Here is a 17,168-nt window from a genome sequence, read left to right as displayed (position 1 = left end):
TTCTTTGTCAAGCTAAATATAGTCTTGAAGAGGTAAGGAACACTTTTAATGTTTCAGCTAGTGCTTGTGTAGTCCTTTTGACAGAGTACACATTCAATAAACGATGAAAACATTGCGAAGGCAATACTGGGATAGCTATTGCCCTGAAACATAAACAGCAATTCTAGTTGGTACATACTTTTCATAAAAAAAATAAAACATAGGCCTATGCAACTAATTACCAAAATTGTAGTGACAACCACAGTCTTATTCTCAAGGCCGGAGGTATCGTTTCCAGAAGGTAGCTCGGTAAGGGTAACAACCATTTTGTCCACTTCACTCCAGTATCCAATCTGGAACAGGTTGCAGAAGGCAGGCACATGGGTAAATGACCCATTTATTAGCAAAGCATTTCATTATTTTCTAACTCGTACCTGAATCTGAAATGACACTTATGTTAACTAGGCTTCTAGACAGCGATGTGTCTGATATACGTGAATCTAATAGGAATAGCCTAGAACTATAAAAACAAAACAAAGAAAAGCAATTCTTAAAAATGTTTTGTTTCTTTGTATTCACCTGTTGTATTCTCCAAGGATCATTTATTTGGGAGTGATCATATAGAAACATACATAAAGTCCAAAAAAGGCATTGCACCATAAAACTAAAAAAAAATGCTGAACAGTTACACAAATATTTGTATCAGCTGTGTTTTACCTTCTGAGCCCTGAGCTTTCAGCACTAGTTCTTTTTCTTCTCATTAAACTCTTTTTCTACCTTAATCTTAAAAAGTATATTTTTATTTGCCATTCTATTTACTGTAAAGTTTACATGTCAGTGTTACCAAAAATAAAGAAATTTGATTTTTAAAAAAATATTGAAAAATATGTCTGGTTCTGGAATTTGTACAACTCTATGTGAAAACGTAGCTTCAGGACTTTTAGGGAGATGAGGTGACGGGTTAGCTAACTCACCTTCTCACACAGAACTGCCTTTAAATCACTAATGACTTACCTTCCGGGGCCCATTAGTTTTGAGCTCCATGATGTTAATCGTATAGTTTATTCTTTTTCCATTCTGGTCAAACTTTATATTTCCTGAGAGACCTTCAACCTGAACCTAATGAGGAATGGGAAAGGCACATGGTTACAAATTTACTTCAAGTCAAGAAAACCACATTTATGTTTTTTTTTCTTTTCACTCTTCAACCTACTTTTGTGTAGTAAGGAAATAATATTCCCCTTATATTAAACATAAGGAATAAATCAAGGATGTCTAATTCTGCAGGAAGAAAATGGTAGCCATTGTCAAATCACCAAACAATCGTGTTGAGTGACTGACCTGTTTGAGGGCCCTTTCTATTTCTACACCTTGTCCCCAGGGGACTGCTGGGTTGGCTAGACAGTCTCCTGCGTTCCCCCTTCGGGAGATTTCGATTCTCTGCTTCCGTAGGTTGCGGAAAGCTTCAGTCATCACTTGAACAGCGTCATAGGTCAGAGCAGAAGTATACTGAAAAGTATCACACATATTTCATGAGAATGGGAGAGAATCAAACTCAGTCCACACTGGCAATCAAGACTGCAGTTGCCCAATATACAATACCATATCAAATGCAGGAATTTAGACACTGTCTCTGCATCTAGAAGCTAAAGAATCTAAGGGAAGCAGTATGGAATATTGGGACTACGGACGGTACTCTTGACTCTCAACATTTTCTGTTATGTTAATATGGCAGTTTTTTCAGGTGAGACCTTTTGTAATAAGTATGCTAATATTTTGTCTTTTTCTAACCAGCTTCTCATTAATGCATCACTTTATGGCCTGATCTGGTGATACAGGAATTTATCAGATCAATCAATAACTATTTCTCCACTGTCTAATGAGAAACTTATCTGACAATGAGAAAAAATATACTGATCACACAATCCCTCATGTCTTATCAGCCCTGGTGATGCTCATGTAGATCTGGAATGAACTTTGGAATGTTTGTTTTTAACTTCTTCTGAATGATTATGATAATCAAGTTGAAGAACTATCAAGATTCATAATTTCTGTGCGCCCTTCAGGCTTCAACAGTCTATGGGAATATTGGTTCAAAAAGATCAAGATTGGCCATGTAAAGAGAGGGTGATGCACTGCTCAGGTGTGTAAGAGAAAAATGGCCCCCATCCTAGATCCACACAAGTAAGTCTGTCACAGATTTGGCCAGGAGCCTGATCTCAGCAGAGTGCAGCCACTGGTAGTGGGGATCATGGAGCTAGTGGATCTCCCATGATGGGGACATGTTGGTCAGGCTTGGGGGAAAGTGGAGGGAATAGTCCCCACTCCAGAGTCACACAACTGAGTCTGTCACAGATTATGTCCAGACCTTGGCAGGACAAAACCACCAGGAGGCAAAACTGTGGGGCTAGCATATCTCTTGTGATGGAGAGACACCAGTCAGGTTCATGAGAAAGTGCGGGAATGACCTCCACCCCAGAGCCACACAGTTCAGTCACTGACATCCCCTGAGTCTACACCTGGGCAGCTGCCATAGAGTGGAGCTACAGGGAGTCCAGAAGTAGAGCTATTGCTTCCTCCCAGTCTGGTGATACCAGGAGGGGAGTGCTCCACCCAAGAAAGATGACGTCTGTGGTATGGGACAGGGACTCAGCACAGGGGTCCTGCAATTTTCCTGTCAGCTCTCTCCCCAGAGCCACAAACCCCAGTCTCTCCTCATGCACTTCTATTTTGCTCTGCCCTCCCTCCACTGGAGCCCAGGATGACTGGCTGTGAACAGGATTTTGTGTATTGGCCATTTAAGAGAATGCCTGTGTCTCTAGGAAATGTTTCTTTCTCCCTGGCAGACAAAATCCCCTCTGATTTTCATAGCCAGATGTTATGTAGGTGACTCTTCCCAGCTCTGGTGCTCTGGGATGGGGAGTCTATCATGGGGCTGAGACTCCATGTGTCTCCGGGGAACCTATGTAACTGGGGTATCCTTCCAGAATGCCAGTCACCACCCACGGGAGCAGAGCCAGGCCTTTTTGCATTTATGCCCTTTCAACTAGTCTCTATGTGGCTACTTCTGTAATTCCTTGGTTATAAGACTTCTCTTCAGCTAGTCTTCAGTTGGTTATTCAGCTTGATTGCTCCATATTTTAGTTGTAATTCCAGTGTAGTCCTGGAAGGAGGTGAGTGTAACATCCACCTACTCAGCCGCCATCTTGGATCTCTTCTTCGTAAGAAACTTTAAGAGGAGTGTCTAAATCTGTCTTTCCACATCAACCCTCCTTGCCCTCTTTATGTGATCTCATTCACTCCATGACCTTACAGTGCGTCCCTGTGCTCAAACGTTACTTCCTCAGTGCCGCTCTCCCTGCCCAGCCCACTGTCAGTCATTCTGCTCATATGTGCGTGTTTATTCTCTTCACAGTCTCTGCCAGTATCTGCACGTCTTGTCCATGTACCTTTCATTTGCCTTCTTCTCTCCTCCCTACTAGAATATTTACTCCAGGAAAATAGAAAACTTGTTTGACGTGTCTGTCACTACTGAATTTTTATATTCCAAGGCAGGGGTGGAAACACTGAAAAGACTGAGGAAAGAAGGAAGGAAGGTCAGTGATCTTGATATGGGCTCTGTCCTCACCTTCTCTCTCCAGCCAGTGAAATGATATGTAGGTAGATAACTGCAGTACACTTATTATGAATTGGTCTGATGGTAGATAGATGTCTGTCTTGTTTGTTGTTTTAATATGAGAGATACTGTAGTAGGGGAAATACGAATATAGTTTATGTGGTATGAATTTTCCCCTCTATGCATCCAGAAATTTTGTAAATTTTACTTTTAAATACAGTTTACATTACATATTTTGTATTAGTTTCAGATATACAGCAGAGTGCTTTGTAAAATCATATATGTTTTACCAAGTGTTCCTAGATATTTCTGGTACCCACCTGGCACCATACATAGTTATTACAATATTATTGATTATATTGCCTATGTTGTACTGTACATCCCCATACAACTATCACTTTGCACTTCTTAATGCCTTCACCTTTCTCACCCAGGCCCCCAACCCCCTGGCAACCTTCAGTGTGTTCTCTGTGCCTGTGAGTCTAGTTCCATTTTGTTTATTTATTCTTTAGATTGCACATATATGTGAATTCATATGGTATTTTTCTGCATCCAAAACTTTTTAAGCCTCCATTTTGGATACTAAAAATTATAGTGCGTGATTATCATATATTTAATCTGCATGAATTAGTTCAGTTGAATTGCCTTCATTTTATCATGTAAGTGAACCACATTTAATGGAAAAGTTGGAAGGAAGAAAGAAGAAAAAAACAGAAGACGATTTGAAAGCCATGTGCACTGTGACTGAGTACTATTAACTGTAATAAGGAATTCATATTTACCTTTATATTTTCCTACTGGAATTTCTTTTCATGAGCTAGTTAAGCAGTAAAATTTGTGCTTACATTACAGGCCTATATGTAAGTTCTCTTTTATAGATCTAGATTATCCCCTGGATGGTTGCACTGGAGTGTCCTCTAAATTAGATCTGTCCTCTAGACAGATCTAAATAAAATCCACAACCACATCTTCCCAAATCTGCAACCTTTTCCTTCAAACTGTATATGCAAGAAATTAGCAGAATATAGTATGCTACAGGTCCATTTAGGCAATTTATATTCCTAGGTTTAAAATGTAATTCCTGGGAACCAATCCTAAGAAAATATTCTCAAATATAAAAATTTTCATACAAAGAAATTAATTTCAGTATTACTTGTAATATGCAAAAACTAGAAATGACCTAAATTTCTGACAGTAAAAGGATATTTAAATGTGTGCTTTCTGTCTTGTGGAAGTATTGTGCAGCCACTAAAAAGTGACACCAATAAAGATTATGTAACAATGTGAATGATGATGATGATAATTTAAAATAAGTGAAAAGATTATTACAACTAATTTTAAAAAGTTTTTCTACAAAAAATGAGAGTAATTTTAAAAATGTTTATATCCCTTCAACAAAAAAGAAACAAAATTGTTTTAATAATAGGGAGGAAATATACAGGATTATATTATTTTCCAAGTATTCTATAATATTCATATATAATTTAGGGAAAACATGTATTATATCAAAAGCATTATTTTAAATCCTATACACTTAAGAAAAGACTTCTTGGAAACATAAGAGATATCAATCAAGATTTATCTGCCTCATTTACATGTTTGTTTTTATTCCCTTAGAGGAAAAAGAAAAAGATTAATTTGCTTTCATATACAGCAATCAGTTCATTGCCAATTTAATTATCTCAACAAAGACTAGGTTATTGAGTAGGAAACAGAACTTAGACTGGATAAACTGGATATTTAAAAAGTATTGCAATTTGCATTAAAAAATTAGGATAACAGTTAAAAGCCAAAATCTGTCTTGAGTGAGCTTGCTCACATTACTATGAGAAATCTATAAAACCATCTGCTAAATGTTTTAGAAGCCTATAAATGTTAGTGAAGTGCATTAAAAAAATGAGTTTGAATGAACTAAAACCATTAAGTTCCATGGGCATGCCATAATTGTGATTCTGAGCATGAGCACTCTAAGAAGGAAAATCCTTTCAACCTTTTTCAGATGCTCAAATCTAATCAAGTCTCAAACCTATTATCATTTTGAATTAAAAGTCACAATCACAGAAACCGAGTTCTGGGCCAAGAGAAAATCAACAGCCTCTGCATCCAGAGTTCCATTTTGTTTATGTTCTGCATATGTGGCTCATTTCTTTTTCTAAACAAATATGTTCGCATTTTGATTGGATAGTTAAATATTTCAGCTTTATTCTGCCATTCACTAAACTAGATGTAAATTAATTTGAAGGGAACATGATGGCAGTGTAACTACCTCTTTCTTTGAAAACAAATGTATCATCCTGGCCCTGATGTTTATGTTCTGTGAAATGCTTCAGCTGAGTTGGAAATTTATCTTTCAGTGGAGGCGATTATAGTTTGCAGTGTTATATCTCAATCACATCATATCTAGACTTAAAGAAAAAACCTGAGAGAATGTTTCTATGGTCCATTTTCCAAATGTACTTTATAGTCCATTCTAAATGCATATTTATTAATATTTATTTTTCTAAAATAAAATGAAATATGCATCTTAAATGTTTGTTATGCCCTATAGTCATCAGACATTTACATATTCAACAATATATTACCATAATCACTGACACCAAAAAAAAACCCCACAAAAAACAACCATAATAATATTCTGACAACCAGGAAGAGAGGAAATGAAAAGCTGCTCTATGTACCTTTAAAATTGAATGAATATACAAAGAGAATAAATAGACTAAAATAGAAATTTTATGGGTCATCATAAAATAGTACAGATTCCTAAACATATGCTGTCTGCACATGCTAAAATAGAAAATGTACCACTCAAACATAGACTTGAGGCATTATGAAGTGTTACAAAATTTCCTATGAATGGCCACTTTGCAAATTTTTCTTGACATGTGAAATTGGGTTGAATAGTGTTGAGAAAGCTTTGCATATAGCATCAAAAGAATAGAGCTCAAGCCATGATTTTATTATTTATTGCTTTGTTGAGTTAGGCAGATTAATTAAAGTATCAATGTCCAAAGTTTCTGATCAATGAAATAGAGAGGAATACCTCTTGTATGCCATAGGAGTGTGGGAGAGGAGGGTGAGGTAAAGAGAAAAAATTCATGTTGACCTAGTTCTCTATGTGCCAAACCTGAGCTGGATAAATTTTTAGTGAACTTTTTAAAAAAATCCTTTGCAACAAATATTTTTATTCCAACATCACAGATGAAAATTTTAAGTTATCAAAATATATTTGCCCAGGGTTACAACACTACGTGACAGAGGTGGAATTTGAATCCAGAAATCTGTGTTTCTGGGGTAATGAGGGTGATCAACCGGACTGATTTGTTTGGGGCTGTCACAACTTTAGAGCAGAAGAAAATCTGGAGTCCCAGGAATCTCCTCAGTCCCAGGAACACGGAGATACTGGTCCCTGTGTTTGATGTTTACACATCAAATGGGTTAAAGTTACAGGAAATGTGAAGCTGGGTGAGCTGTAAAGTGTGCTAAAAGTCAGAGTTATTGACCAGCATTTTGCCTTCTTTTTCCTGTGATTACTATCTCTCCTGATATAAAGCTAGCTTGTTTTTACAGTGTTTTGAAACTACTATCCTGATCCACAAAATTCTGTGATCTAGTAAGTTCAGAAAATGATTCTCACGTTGGCACATTAAAGGGCCTGAGAAATCTGCAGTAACATCACTGTTCAACTTTGTTTGATCAGCATTGTCCAAACTAATTACTGTTTTCAAAATTTCTGTAACACCAATTATTTTCCATAAAAATATTGTGCAGGTAACATACTTTGAGGTGTTAAAAATTTTATGGCCCAGTTAACTTTTCCTACTCATTTTTTAAAATGCATCAATTATTTACTTAAATAAAAGTATTATGCATTGAATATTTCTTTAGATAATCTTACACAATATAATTCTCAGTTTCTTTTTTCTACAAAGTTAACAACAGGGTCAAAATTGATGAGCACTGGGAAAAATAAGTAAGGCTATCAGAATTTTAGAAACTTTTAAAAAAGATTCTTGGCAATGTGTAAAAATCAACTAGATCCAGAAGAAAAAGAATAGTAGTAAGAAATCCATTATAAACTTAAAATTATTCACTTGACTTAATTTCAGATTCAACTGCAGTCTACCCACTGGAAAAGAGCTGTCGGTGATAAGGTCATCTTTAATTTCCTGTAAGGCCTTTTGAATGTGCCCTTTGAAACTTAAAAAAAAAACCCACACACAAAATGTTCATAAAAACTCAACATTAGTGAAGCAGCAGGAACTTTCTTTCATCCATTGCTGGTGGGAATGCAAAATGGTATAACCACTTTGGGAGACGGTTTGGCAGTTTCTAACAAAACTAAACATCCTCTTACCATATGATCCAGCAATTGCACCAGTTGGTATTTACCCAAAGGAGTTGAAACCATATGTCTACTCAAAAACCAGCACACAGATGTTCATAGCAGCTTTATTCATAGTTGTCAAAACTTGGAAGCAACCAAAATGTCCTTTAGTGGGTGAATGGGTAAATAAATTTTGCACACAGACAATGGAAAACTTTCTGCACTCAAAAGAAATAAGCTACCAAACCACAAAAACACCTGGAAGAACTTTAAGTGAATATACTAAGTCAAAAATATCTGAAAAGGCGACATACTGTATGATACTAACTATACGACATTCTGGAAAAGGCAGAACTGTGGAGACAGTAAAAAACATCTGTGGTTGCTAGGAGATGAGGGTGGGAGGAGTGGTGAATAGGAAGCACACGGAGAATTTTTACAGCAGTGAAAATATTCTGTATAAAACTATAATGATGGAAGAATGCTATTAGTTCAAGCCCATAGAATGTCCCACACCAAGAGTGAACCATAACACAAATGAAGGGCTCTGGGAAATTATGATACACCAAGGTGGATTCATCAACTCTAATAAATCTTATCAATCTGGTGAGTGGGGTTATTGCAGGAGGCTATCTATGCCTATGTGGGGTGTAGAGGGTATTTGGGAAGTCTCTATATGTTTTGCTCAGTTTTTCTAGGAACCTAGAATGGCTTTAAACAATGAACACTTAATTAAAAAGTAAAAATACCCAACATCTTTAGTAAGCATGCAAGCTGCATCACATTTCCAAGGGTGAAAAGACAGCTCTGTTGGCAAGAAACCAACAGAGCTGTCTTAATTATTCTTTATATATAATACAAATAATTATTCTTTATATGTAATACAAATAATTTTTAACCCACTACGATATTTTTAACCTAAGTCTCTTCATGTAAAAAGAATACATTAAAAAACATATTCTTCCCTAAATTTTCCAGTTGATTATTGACCTTGAAAATCTTGCTATGGACCAAGACTTTTATATCCTAAAATTTTTAATTCACTTAAGGATTAAAATGTTTAGATAAAACTAATCAGATTCACAGAGATAGAAGGTACTCAAATCAACAAATTATCTGGTTTTGATTCAGCCACAGGTGGGTAAACACTTTCTTGGAAGCACATCTTTTATTTTGTTGGATGCATAAATTCCTCCCTCTGACTCTCCCCACTTCCTGGAAATCTTCTAACAAAGAGAAATTTCCTAATTTTTTTCCATTTTATGAAAAATAAAACAAATAGTTGCCAGGGTGATTTAGGATTTGATTTTGGCAGTTGGAGTTCAGAGCTGCTCACCTGGAATCCACTCCTGTCTTTGAGAGACAGAGGAACCATTAAGCCTGTCAGAGATTCAGCAACAATTACAAAGGTTAGTGTACTTTTTTCTTGTGTGCCTAAATTAGCTCTTTATGTAATCATAGTGTTAGAGCTTTGGGAGAAATCTTACAGATCACCTACAATGATTCCCTTTAGAGACAAAGAAATGTGGAAACGAGATGAACGTAGATATCCGGCATTATTATTACAAATAATAGGGCATTTTTTATTTTTCATGGTGTAATATATACATACATATTTAAATAACACAGCAGTTTTTAAGAATTAAGAGCAGACTGGTCTTTACCAGAGGGGAGGGGCTGGAGGGCTGGGTGAAAGAGGATAAGGGATGTAGAAATACAAATTGGTGGCACAAAACAGTCACAGGGATGTACAGTAGAGCACAGGGAACACAGTCAATGATACTGGGATACCGAGGGCATGGAAATATTGGGACAGTTAGTAAAGAGTACGACTGTCTAACCACCATGCTGCACGCCTGAAACCAGTATGAAACAATATTGAAAGTAAACTGTAACTGAAGAATAATTTTTTATATTACAAATTATTTTATAAGATACAAAATTTTATCAATATCAACTGATTAATATTTGGGTTTATTTCGGCCATATACACATTTTTTAAACCACAAAATGTAAATAACTACATATGTCAAGCTTCAAGGTTCTTGTGGGGCAACATGCTTTAATATCAAAAGTAGGGGATTCCAATGTGTCAGCTGTGGTTCGGGTCAGTCAAAACATTCAAGAAGCAGAATTAATTCTATCAGGCCACCGGGCTACTGTTTAATGCACAATGCTAATTACTGGACTGCAAAAGATTATACTATTTGCAGACAGGCCTAATAACTTTCTTAGGACAGCAATTCAGAAAACGTGAGTCTGTGATTAGTCATTTCTGGAGTAAAATGAGATTCTTGTGTGAAATCATTATTTAAATGTCATGCAAAAGTCAGTCCACTGAAGATCTATCTAAACACTGACATATTTATAAATTATTTTTGAGATAGTGGCAATCATTTTATAATCTGCCTCTTTTTGAAAAAAAAAACGTAAGGAAGGTAAAATGCCCATTTTCATGGTGCCATTTAAAACCAGGTGCCTCGATGGTTCAGGTCTGATTTTACATTTCTTCACGTAAGGAATGCTACTTGTCTGCCATGGCTGAGTTAAAGAATGTAATGAATTCTAGGGCAGAAACTTAAACCAAATGGTATAGCAGTGATAATGACCTATTTTCTGATTTTCAGGGATTGGATACCTTCAAAGTATTTATATTTTTCATTCTATTACTCTTCACTGCAGCAGGTATTTATCATGTGCTGACTCTGTGCAAACCACTGTTTGAGACTCAATAACACACAAATGATGCAGACTGCCTTTCAGATGCCCCTTTTAAATCACAAACATCTCTCAACTGAATTTTATCAATACGTTGTAAATGAATGCGTATGCTATTGCAATTACTATTTACTTTACAAATGAAGAGCTGGAAAGAACTGGCAAATGCAACAAACTCATTTATTTCCTGCCACCCTCATGCCACAATCACAGTTCAGACCATGCTCAACTGTTGCCTGATTGCCCAAATTAGGTCTCTTACTAAAAGCTGTCCTGTCATCACGTGCTCTCCTTGCAATCTGCTGTCGCCAGGGCCCGCACAAGAACCTTCTGGTATCGAAACCATGATCACCAGCCACCCTCTAGTAGTTCCCTGTGGCTCCCAGAATAACACAAACAATTCCACAGACACACAGGATCTGGATCCTGCAGATTTCTAAAGTGTTTGTTCTGAGAATTCTTTCAAATACCTCTGTTCAACCATCAGCCCTGTGGAAATACTTCTATGTCCCTTATACTGGGGACTTTATTTATCTTATTTTCTCTCTGCAGAGCCATTGGCCCTTCTTTCTCCTAATTCCCACGTCTCCTTCAGGTTTCAAATCCCATATTGCTTCTTCTAAGAAGCCTTGTCTTGCTTCCAGATCATAGGTACTTCTCATAGGCGCTAGCACAGTGCCTTTGCTTTCTTCTATTTGTTCATTCAGAAAGGCTTTATCAAACAGCTGTTATGTCCCAGGCCTTATTCTAGGGGCTGGGGATCCATCAGTGAACTAACAAACAACAACAACGACAGGATTCCTGCTCCCATGGCACTCACTTTCAAGAGAAGAGAGACAACTCCGGTGTAGTGAATGGATTAATTATAAATACAGGACACTAAAAGGAAATAATGGGGCTAAACAGAGCAGAGAAAGAGCAAGGGGACATACCTGATGGGGGGAAACTGCAGTTTTAAATAGCGAGCCTGCTATTGGCTTCCTTGAGAAGATGGCATTTGTACAAAGACCTAAAGAGTGCAGGAGGCTTAGCCAGGGAGATGTATGTAAGGAGGGATCATACGGAAGAGCAAATAGCACACAGACTGTAAAGCGGGAAGGTGCCTTTTGTGCTTATGGAAGAGCAAAAAGGTCCATGTGGCTGAAGCACAGTGAGCAAGGTAGGGGGCTGAGGGTGTGGGGGGCAAGAGAGAAGGTCATGTGTGTTTAGGGCCATATAAAGACTAATGGGATGACTTTGGCACTTACCTCCAATGAAACAGAGAGTCACTGGAGGGCTTGGAGCAGAAGAGGGACATATTCTAACTTATGTTTGAAAAGGACCACAAATATGGGATATAGAGGGGCAAGTATGGAAGAAGGGAAACCAGTATAAGAGATCATTGCAATCCTGGCAGACAATGGTGGTTGGATCTAGGGGGTGTCACAGAAGACGTGGTGAGGACCCTACCAAAGCTGATAGGGTTTCCTGACAAGTTGGATGTGGGATACAAGGAAAAGAGAGGAGTTATGGACATTTCCAAGTTTTTGGTCAAAATAACAACTAAAAAAATGGAGTTGTTATGAACTGAGATGGAAAGACTGTTGCAGGAAGAGCTTGCAGGGGCTCCATGAGGAGTCTCCCTGAATCTGTCTTGCTTCCAGTGGGGGCATCACTTGCTTCCTGCTGCTGCATCATTGTAGTCTCTATGTTGTACTTCCCTAAGCGCCTCCCATGCTTTCCCTCCTGCTCAGCCGAACACAAAGCCCTGCTCAGGTATCCCACCCCCAGAGATCCTTCCCTGTTCTGGCCTAGTGATATGCAGGAGGCTGGCATATTTTCATGCATCATTATCTGTTATATTTGCTTATTGTCATGTTTGTCTCTTCCATTCGATTGTGGATTATCAAAGGCAGGACTATATATCATGTAGCCTGCCTTTGAGATATATATACACACATACACACATGCACACATAAGTTTGTGTATATATATATATATATATATATATATATGAATATACATACATATGTGTATATATACATGTGAATATATATTCATCTGAATGAATATATATGTGTATACACACACACACCACATATTCATTCAGGTCCTGGTCCTGTACTACATGAACAATACTGTGTTCATATCTGTGTTGAGATGAACTCACACCCAAAGCCATATTCTCCCACAGATGTCCTGTAATTTTGATCAAGCTTCAAAAAGCCATATACACTATTATCTCCTATTGGCACTTAGGTTTCTAAAGTTGTGCTAATAGGTTGTAAATGTCTAATCTTCATGTCACCCTGGATATTAACAGCCACTGCAATGTCCAACATTGCATCGGGGCCAAGGTTTGTAAACCTAGAAGCCTGTGCTCTGTGCTGCTCCCCACACAGAAGGGCCATCCGGGTCTCTCTGACACTTGGCAGGAACAGCCAACAGGGAAGCTCAGGGAGGCCCAGGAGCAAAATGCTATAGCAGGAAGAGAACAAAGAAAGGTCACCAGGCAGGCTCTCAACAGAGTGAAATCTGGTGCTGGGTTTTAGCAAAAAGGTTAAGAGAGTGCATTGCCAAGATCTCTCCTATCCCCAAATCGTTTTCCCTTTTCATGCATAGCACAGGAACTTTAAAAATGATAGGACTTCCACGAGAAAAACAATCATCTCATTTTGCTCTCTCCCAGCAGGCAGCAGTGGAAGGCAACAAGATGACTATTAGAGTATTGAAGAGAGCACTTGAGTCCCATTTGAGGATGAGTGCTACATGCAAGCTTCATCAGAGAACTTAAATGGCACCATCCTTGATAGATGGGAGCTTGCAATTCCACAGAACTGGGTCAGCAGTCTGACCTCCACTGAGCACAAGTGGAGACACTAGTACCTCCTGGAAAGCTAGGTGTCCATTGGTCTTCTGAGTGACAGTAGTCACACAGGCTGACAATATTGTTATAAACAGTATGCATGCTGAATCTCAAAGTCACCAAACAGGAAGGCACCTGGTTTTGAGAAGAAATTAACTCCGGGTTTTTCTTTAACATTCTATGGGGGGATGCTTTTCTAAATTTGACTTGAAATTAATAGGACTTATTTATGCATTCAAAAATTGAGAACTCAAAACTTTGAATCCTTATCTAGAACCAGCCTCATAGATGGGCAAAAACTTAAAGCCAAATATCAATATCAGTTTTTTCCCATTATGTGTAGAAAAACAACAGAAAAGGTTTCTGTGATGTAGAAACATAACTAATTGTCAGAGCAACTGAAATAACATTGTCCCTGAGTGGTTCATATGGAATCTGCTTTATAATCCACAAAGACACACTATCACTACACATTTGAAAGTGTTGTTCAACTTTTGCTCTTAAATTTCCTTAGTTTTATAAAGTATGGGCATCATCTCATTCCGTTCACTCCTCATCCCACTCTTTGCTAGATTTTACTCCTCTCTGCTCTCACTGAGGTGACCCCTAGCAGAAAAATAGCTTCCTATCAACAACAGAAGTACCGAATCTTTGGAGTTAAATCTGTGCATATATGTGCATATACAATACAATACACCACATAAACAAGTGAAGACCTCGATGTGTCCAAATCCATGGAAAATAAAAGATCAGTCTGGATAGTTCTCACATTAGAACAGTGCATTGCACTTAGCATTCAGAGATTCTTTGTCTGACTGCATGAAGCACTATATTTATTTTTTAATTACTAAAACAAATGGAGATCTCTTATCTCCTTCCTAAAGTGTCCCAGAGAACAACAGGCTATTCGTCAGCGGTTAGACTTCAGTGTAGATGTAGATATTGGCAGATGGTCTCTTACCTTAATTGTAGTTGTGTGTGCTCCCGGGTATTCTTTTTCTTCCAGTGTCGACCATCTTTCTATGAACTTGGACACAAGGGAATCATCATAGTCCACTATCTGAAATCCAGAGACGTTTGCGCCTCCAAACTGAATTTTTAATAGGTCTCCATCAGTAAATCCCTAGACAGAGAACACATTTATGTCAAATAGAACTTGACATTTACCAAATAAGTCTATGCCTTGTGGTTTTACAGATTTCAAAGAACATAAGGAGAGATAAAAAGCCTATGATAAAATTCTGGTATTCACCAGCCAAAATTCTTCACCAGTACCTGGCATCCTCTTGGCATCACAGGGTTCTTAATGATTGCTTATTGGTTTTATGTACAAAAAAGTCCTCCATTGAGAAATCTTTCCTGGATAAGGACTGGGTTTTATTTATTACATCTACCACAAAGCACCACCAAGTGGTTACAGATACTGAGTAACATGTTACTTTCCCAAGAGCTCTAACACTGTGAGCAAATTATTCCTATCACTTAAATTGTTTACTCTCTCAGGTGTAATAAACATCCTTTAAATGAGAATGAAGTTATGCAATGCCTAGTCTTTTTTTAGAACAATTAAATAATTTCACAGTAGGCAGGAGATTTAATTTTTTGTTAAAATATATTAAAATTAAAAGTAAGTTTCTCTTGCATTATTAGAATGACTTCAGTCAATATTAAAAATATCATGGTGTTTCCATTGATTTCAAATCCTGTGCTATAATAAATTGTATCTCCATTTGAGGGTATATTGTCTCAAAGATAAAATCACAAATTTAGTAAGTCACAATTATAAACATTTTCACCATACACACTTATTCCTCATTATAGTGCATGAGGATCGAATATAACCTGAATCCAAAATATAGGAGAAACTTCTCTTTGTTGTTGACATTAAAATATATTATGTTATTTATGTGTAGAAAAAGAATTGCTTTGTTATTAGGTCATGATTTTGACTTTTCTTTTTATCAAATAATGCAAAAAATACAAAACGGTATATAACAAAAATCATAGATTCCATGCTCTGCTGCACTCCTGCTCCAGTTAAACTGCTTCAGAACAATCAGCTTCAATAATATTTGTATTTGTGTGTTTACCTCTTTATTTCTGCATATTTCTTAATTTATCTACTTTGGGTATTTTTGTTCAGTTTCTGCTTACACCAGATGAGTATGTAATTCTCTGACTTTACCAAATCATTTATTTCCTCACCCACTTTAATGTTCACTATTTTCATATTTATAATTCTGTTTTTCAGAGCAAAGCCAAATAACATCCTAGGATTACATTTTCCTTCTTGAATAATATTTCATTCTAAAGTTAATATTCACTGCATTTTCTCGCTGCTGAGGCTCTCTATATACCTATCTTCATTTTTTTTCTAGTTGATCCATGAAAACTTGTCTTGTTTATATGAGTAAAGCTTTTTTTTTTAAAAAAGAATATACCAGATAATCTATTTCACTTTTATTTTTATTCTTTAATAGATAATCTGTATTACATATTTCCATTACGATTTAGTCCCCTTCCACTCCCCTCCCCACCAGCAATCACCACCCTGGTGACCATGTATCTCATTTCCAGGAGATTTCCCTGATGCTACGGTCTGAATCGTTCCTCTTTCCATCTGCTCTGCAGCTGTGAGCCTCCCGTTCCTTCACCGCTTTTTCCAGGAGTTCCCTGTTTCCTTGATCTCTTTTCTGTCATCTTTTACTCAGTTGTTCTGCTAGAGTCAATAGTTTCCTGAGACCCACTGGAAGTATATTTTTTTTTCGAGATGTTGAATGTCTAAAAACACCTTGATTTTTCTGTAACATTTGATTAGTCTTTTGGCTGGGCATAGAATTTTAAGTCAAAACCTTCTTAATCTGAAGGATTGTTCCACCAATTTTCATTGTTTCTACTGAAAAATACAATTTTATTAATTTCATTATTTCTAATTCTTTTTTGTATGTTACTTGCTTCATACTACTTACTGCCTTCCTCCCACCAACAAGAAAACTTTAAAATTTTCCTTTCTTCTCTCTGAAATTGCATGATGATTTTTCTTTGAAATATTGTGTGTGCTCAACAGGCAGGCATTTGTCATTGCCTTTTTATGTTATATTGTTATTTTGTTACCTAATCTGGAAGATTTTCTCAACTTTATCCTCCAAGTCATTTAACTTACTTGCTATTTAGAAACCATGTTAACTTCCCAGAGTTCTTTCTCATTCTTTGATTTTTTCTTTTCCATAGCATCTTTTTTCTTTTTTTATAGATAATATATTTTCTCTTATTTCTCTGCAGATACTCATTGCAATTTTCAACATTTTTCTCATGATCCTGCTTCTTTATTTGTCTATTTGTATTGCATCCTCCATGGCAAAGGCTTTTTCTCAAATACCTGGGTATACTCAGCTATTTAATAGTAAGACACTTAAAATTTCTATGTGCGTGAGAGAGGCTCACTCAATGAGTGTGCTTTCCTGTAAGGTAGGTAAGTGGAAAGGTTTTTGGAGAGGTGAAGAGATGAAAAGTGGATCCCCTTAGGGCCACATCTTTATCACTTTATGTCCAAGTTATCCTTTAAATGGTGTATCAGGACCTTAATCACAGCCTGTGATTTGGGAGCCTTATCAAGGCTTCAACAATTCCTGTGGAAATAAGCAAAAATCTGAGGATTTTTCTCTTGCGCAGCCACCCACTTTAAC

The 17,168-nt window shown here is 37.1% G+C and overlaps 1 protein-coding gene across 6 annotated transcripts in view; it reads right to left on the bottom strand.

Moving 5' to 3' along the window:
* GRIA2 (glutamate ionotropic receptor AMPA type subunit 2) overlaps window positions 1–17,168 on the bottom strand; it is a 128,644-nt gene that overhangs the window by 28,650 nt on the left and 82,826 nt on the right. For all 6 annotated transcript variants that reach the window (XM_045831064.1, XM_045831067.1, XM_045831063.1 and 3 more), the window contains exons 6-9: window positions 14,444–14,605; window positions 1,321–1,488; window positions 994–1,098; window positions 222–332 (exon numbers count right to left, since the gene is read on the bottom strand). In XM_045831064.1, the coding sequence (XP_045687020.1) occupies window positions 222–332; window positions 994–1,098; window positions 1,321–1,488; window positions 14,444–14,605 (546 nt within the window). The remainder of the gene's footprint in view (window positions 1–221; window positions 333–993; window positions 1,099–1,320; window positions 1,489–14,443; window positions 14,606–17,168) is intronic.

Source organism: Phyllostomus hastatus, unplaced genomic scaffold, assembly GCF_019186645.2.
Source record: "Phyllostomus hastatus isolate PE091 unplaced genomic scaffold, TTU_PhHast_1.1 phas_contig_159, whole genome shotgun sequence".
Classification (NCBI taxonomy): Eukaryota; Metazoa; Chordata; class Mammalia; order Chiroptera; family Phyllostomidae; genus Phyllostomus; species Phyllostomus hastatus.
The sequence above is the reverse complement of the archived record's forward strand: the minus strand, read 5'-3'. Positions and strand labels throughout refer to the sequence as shown.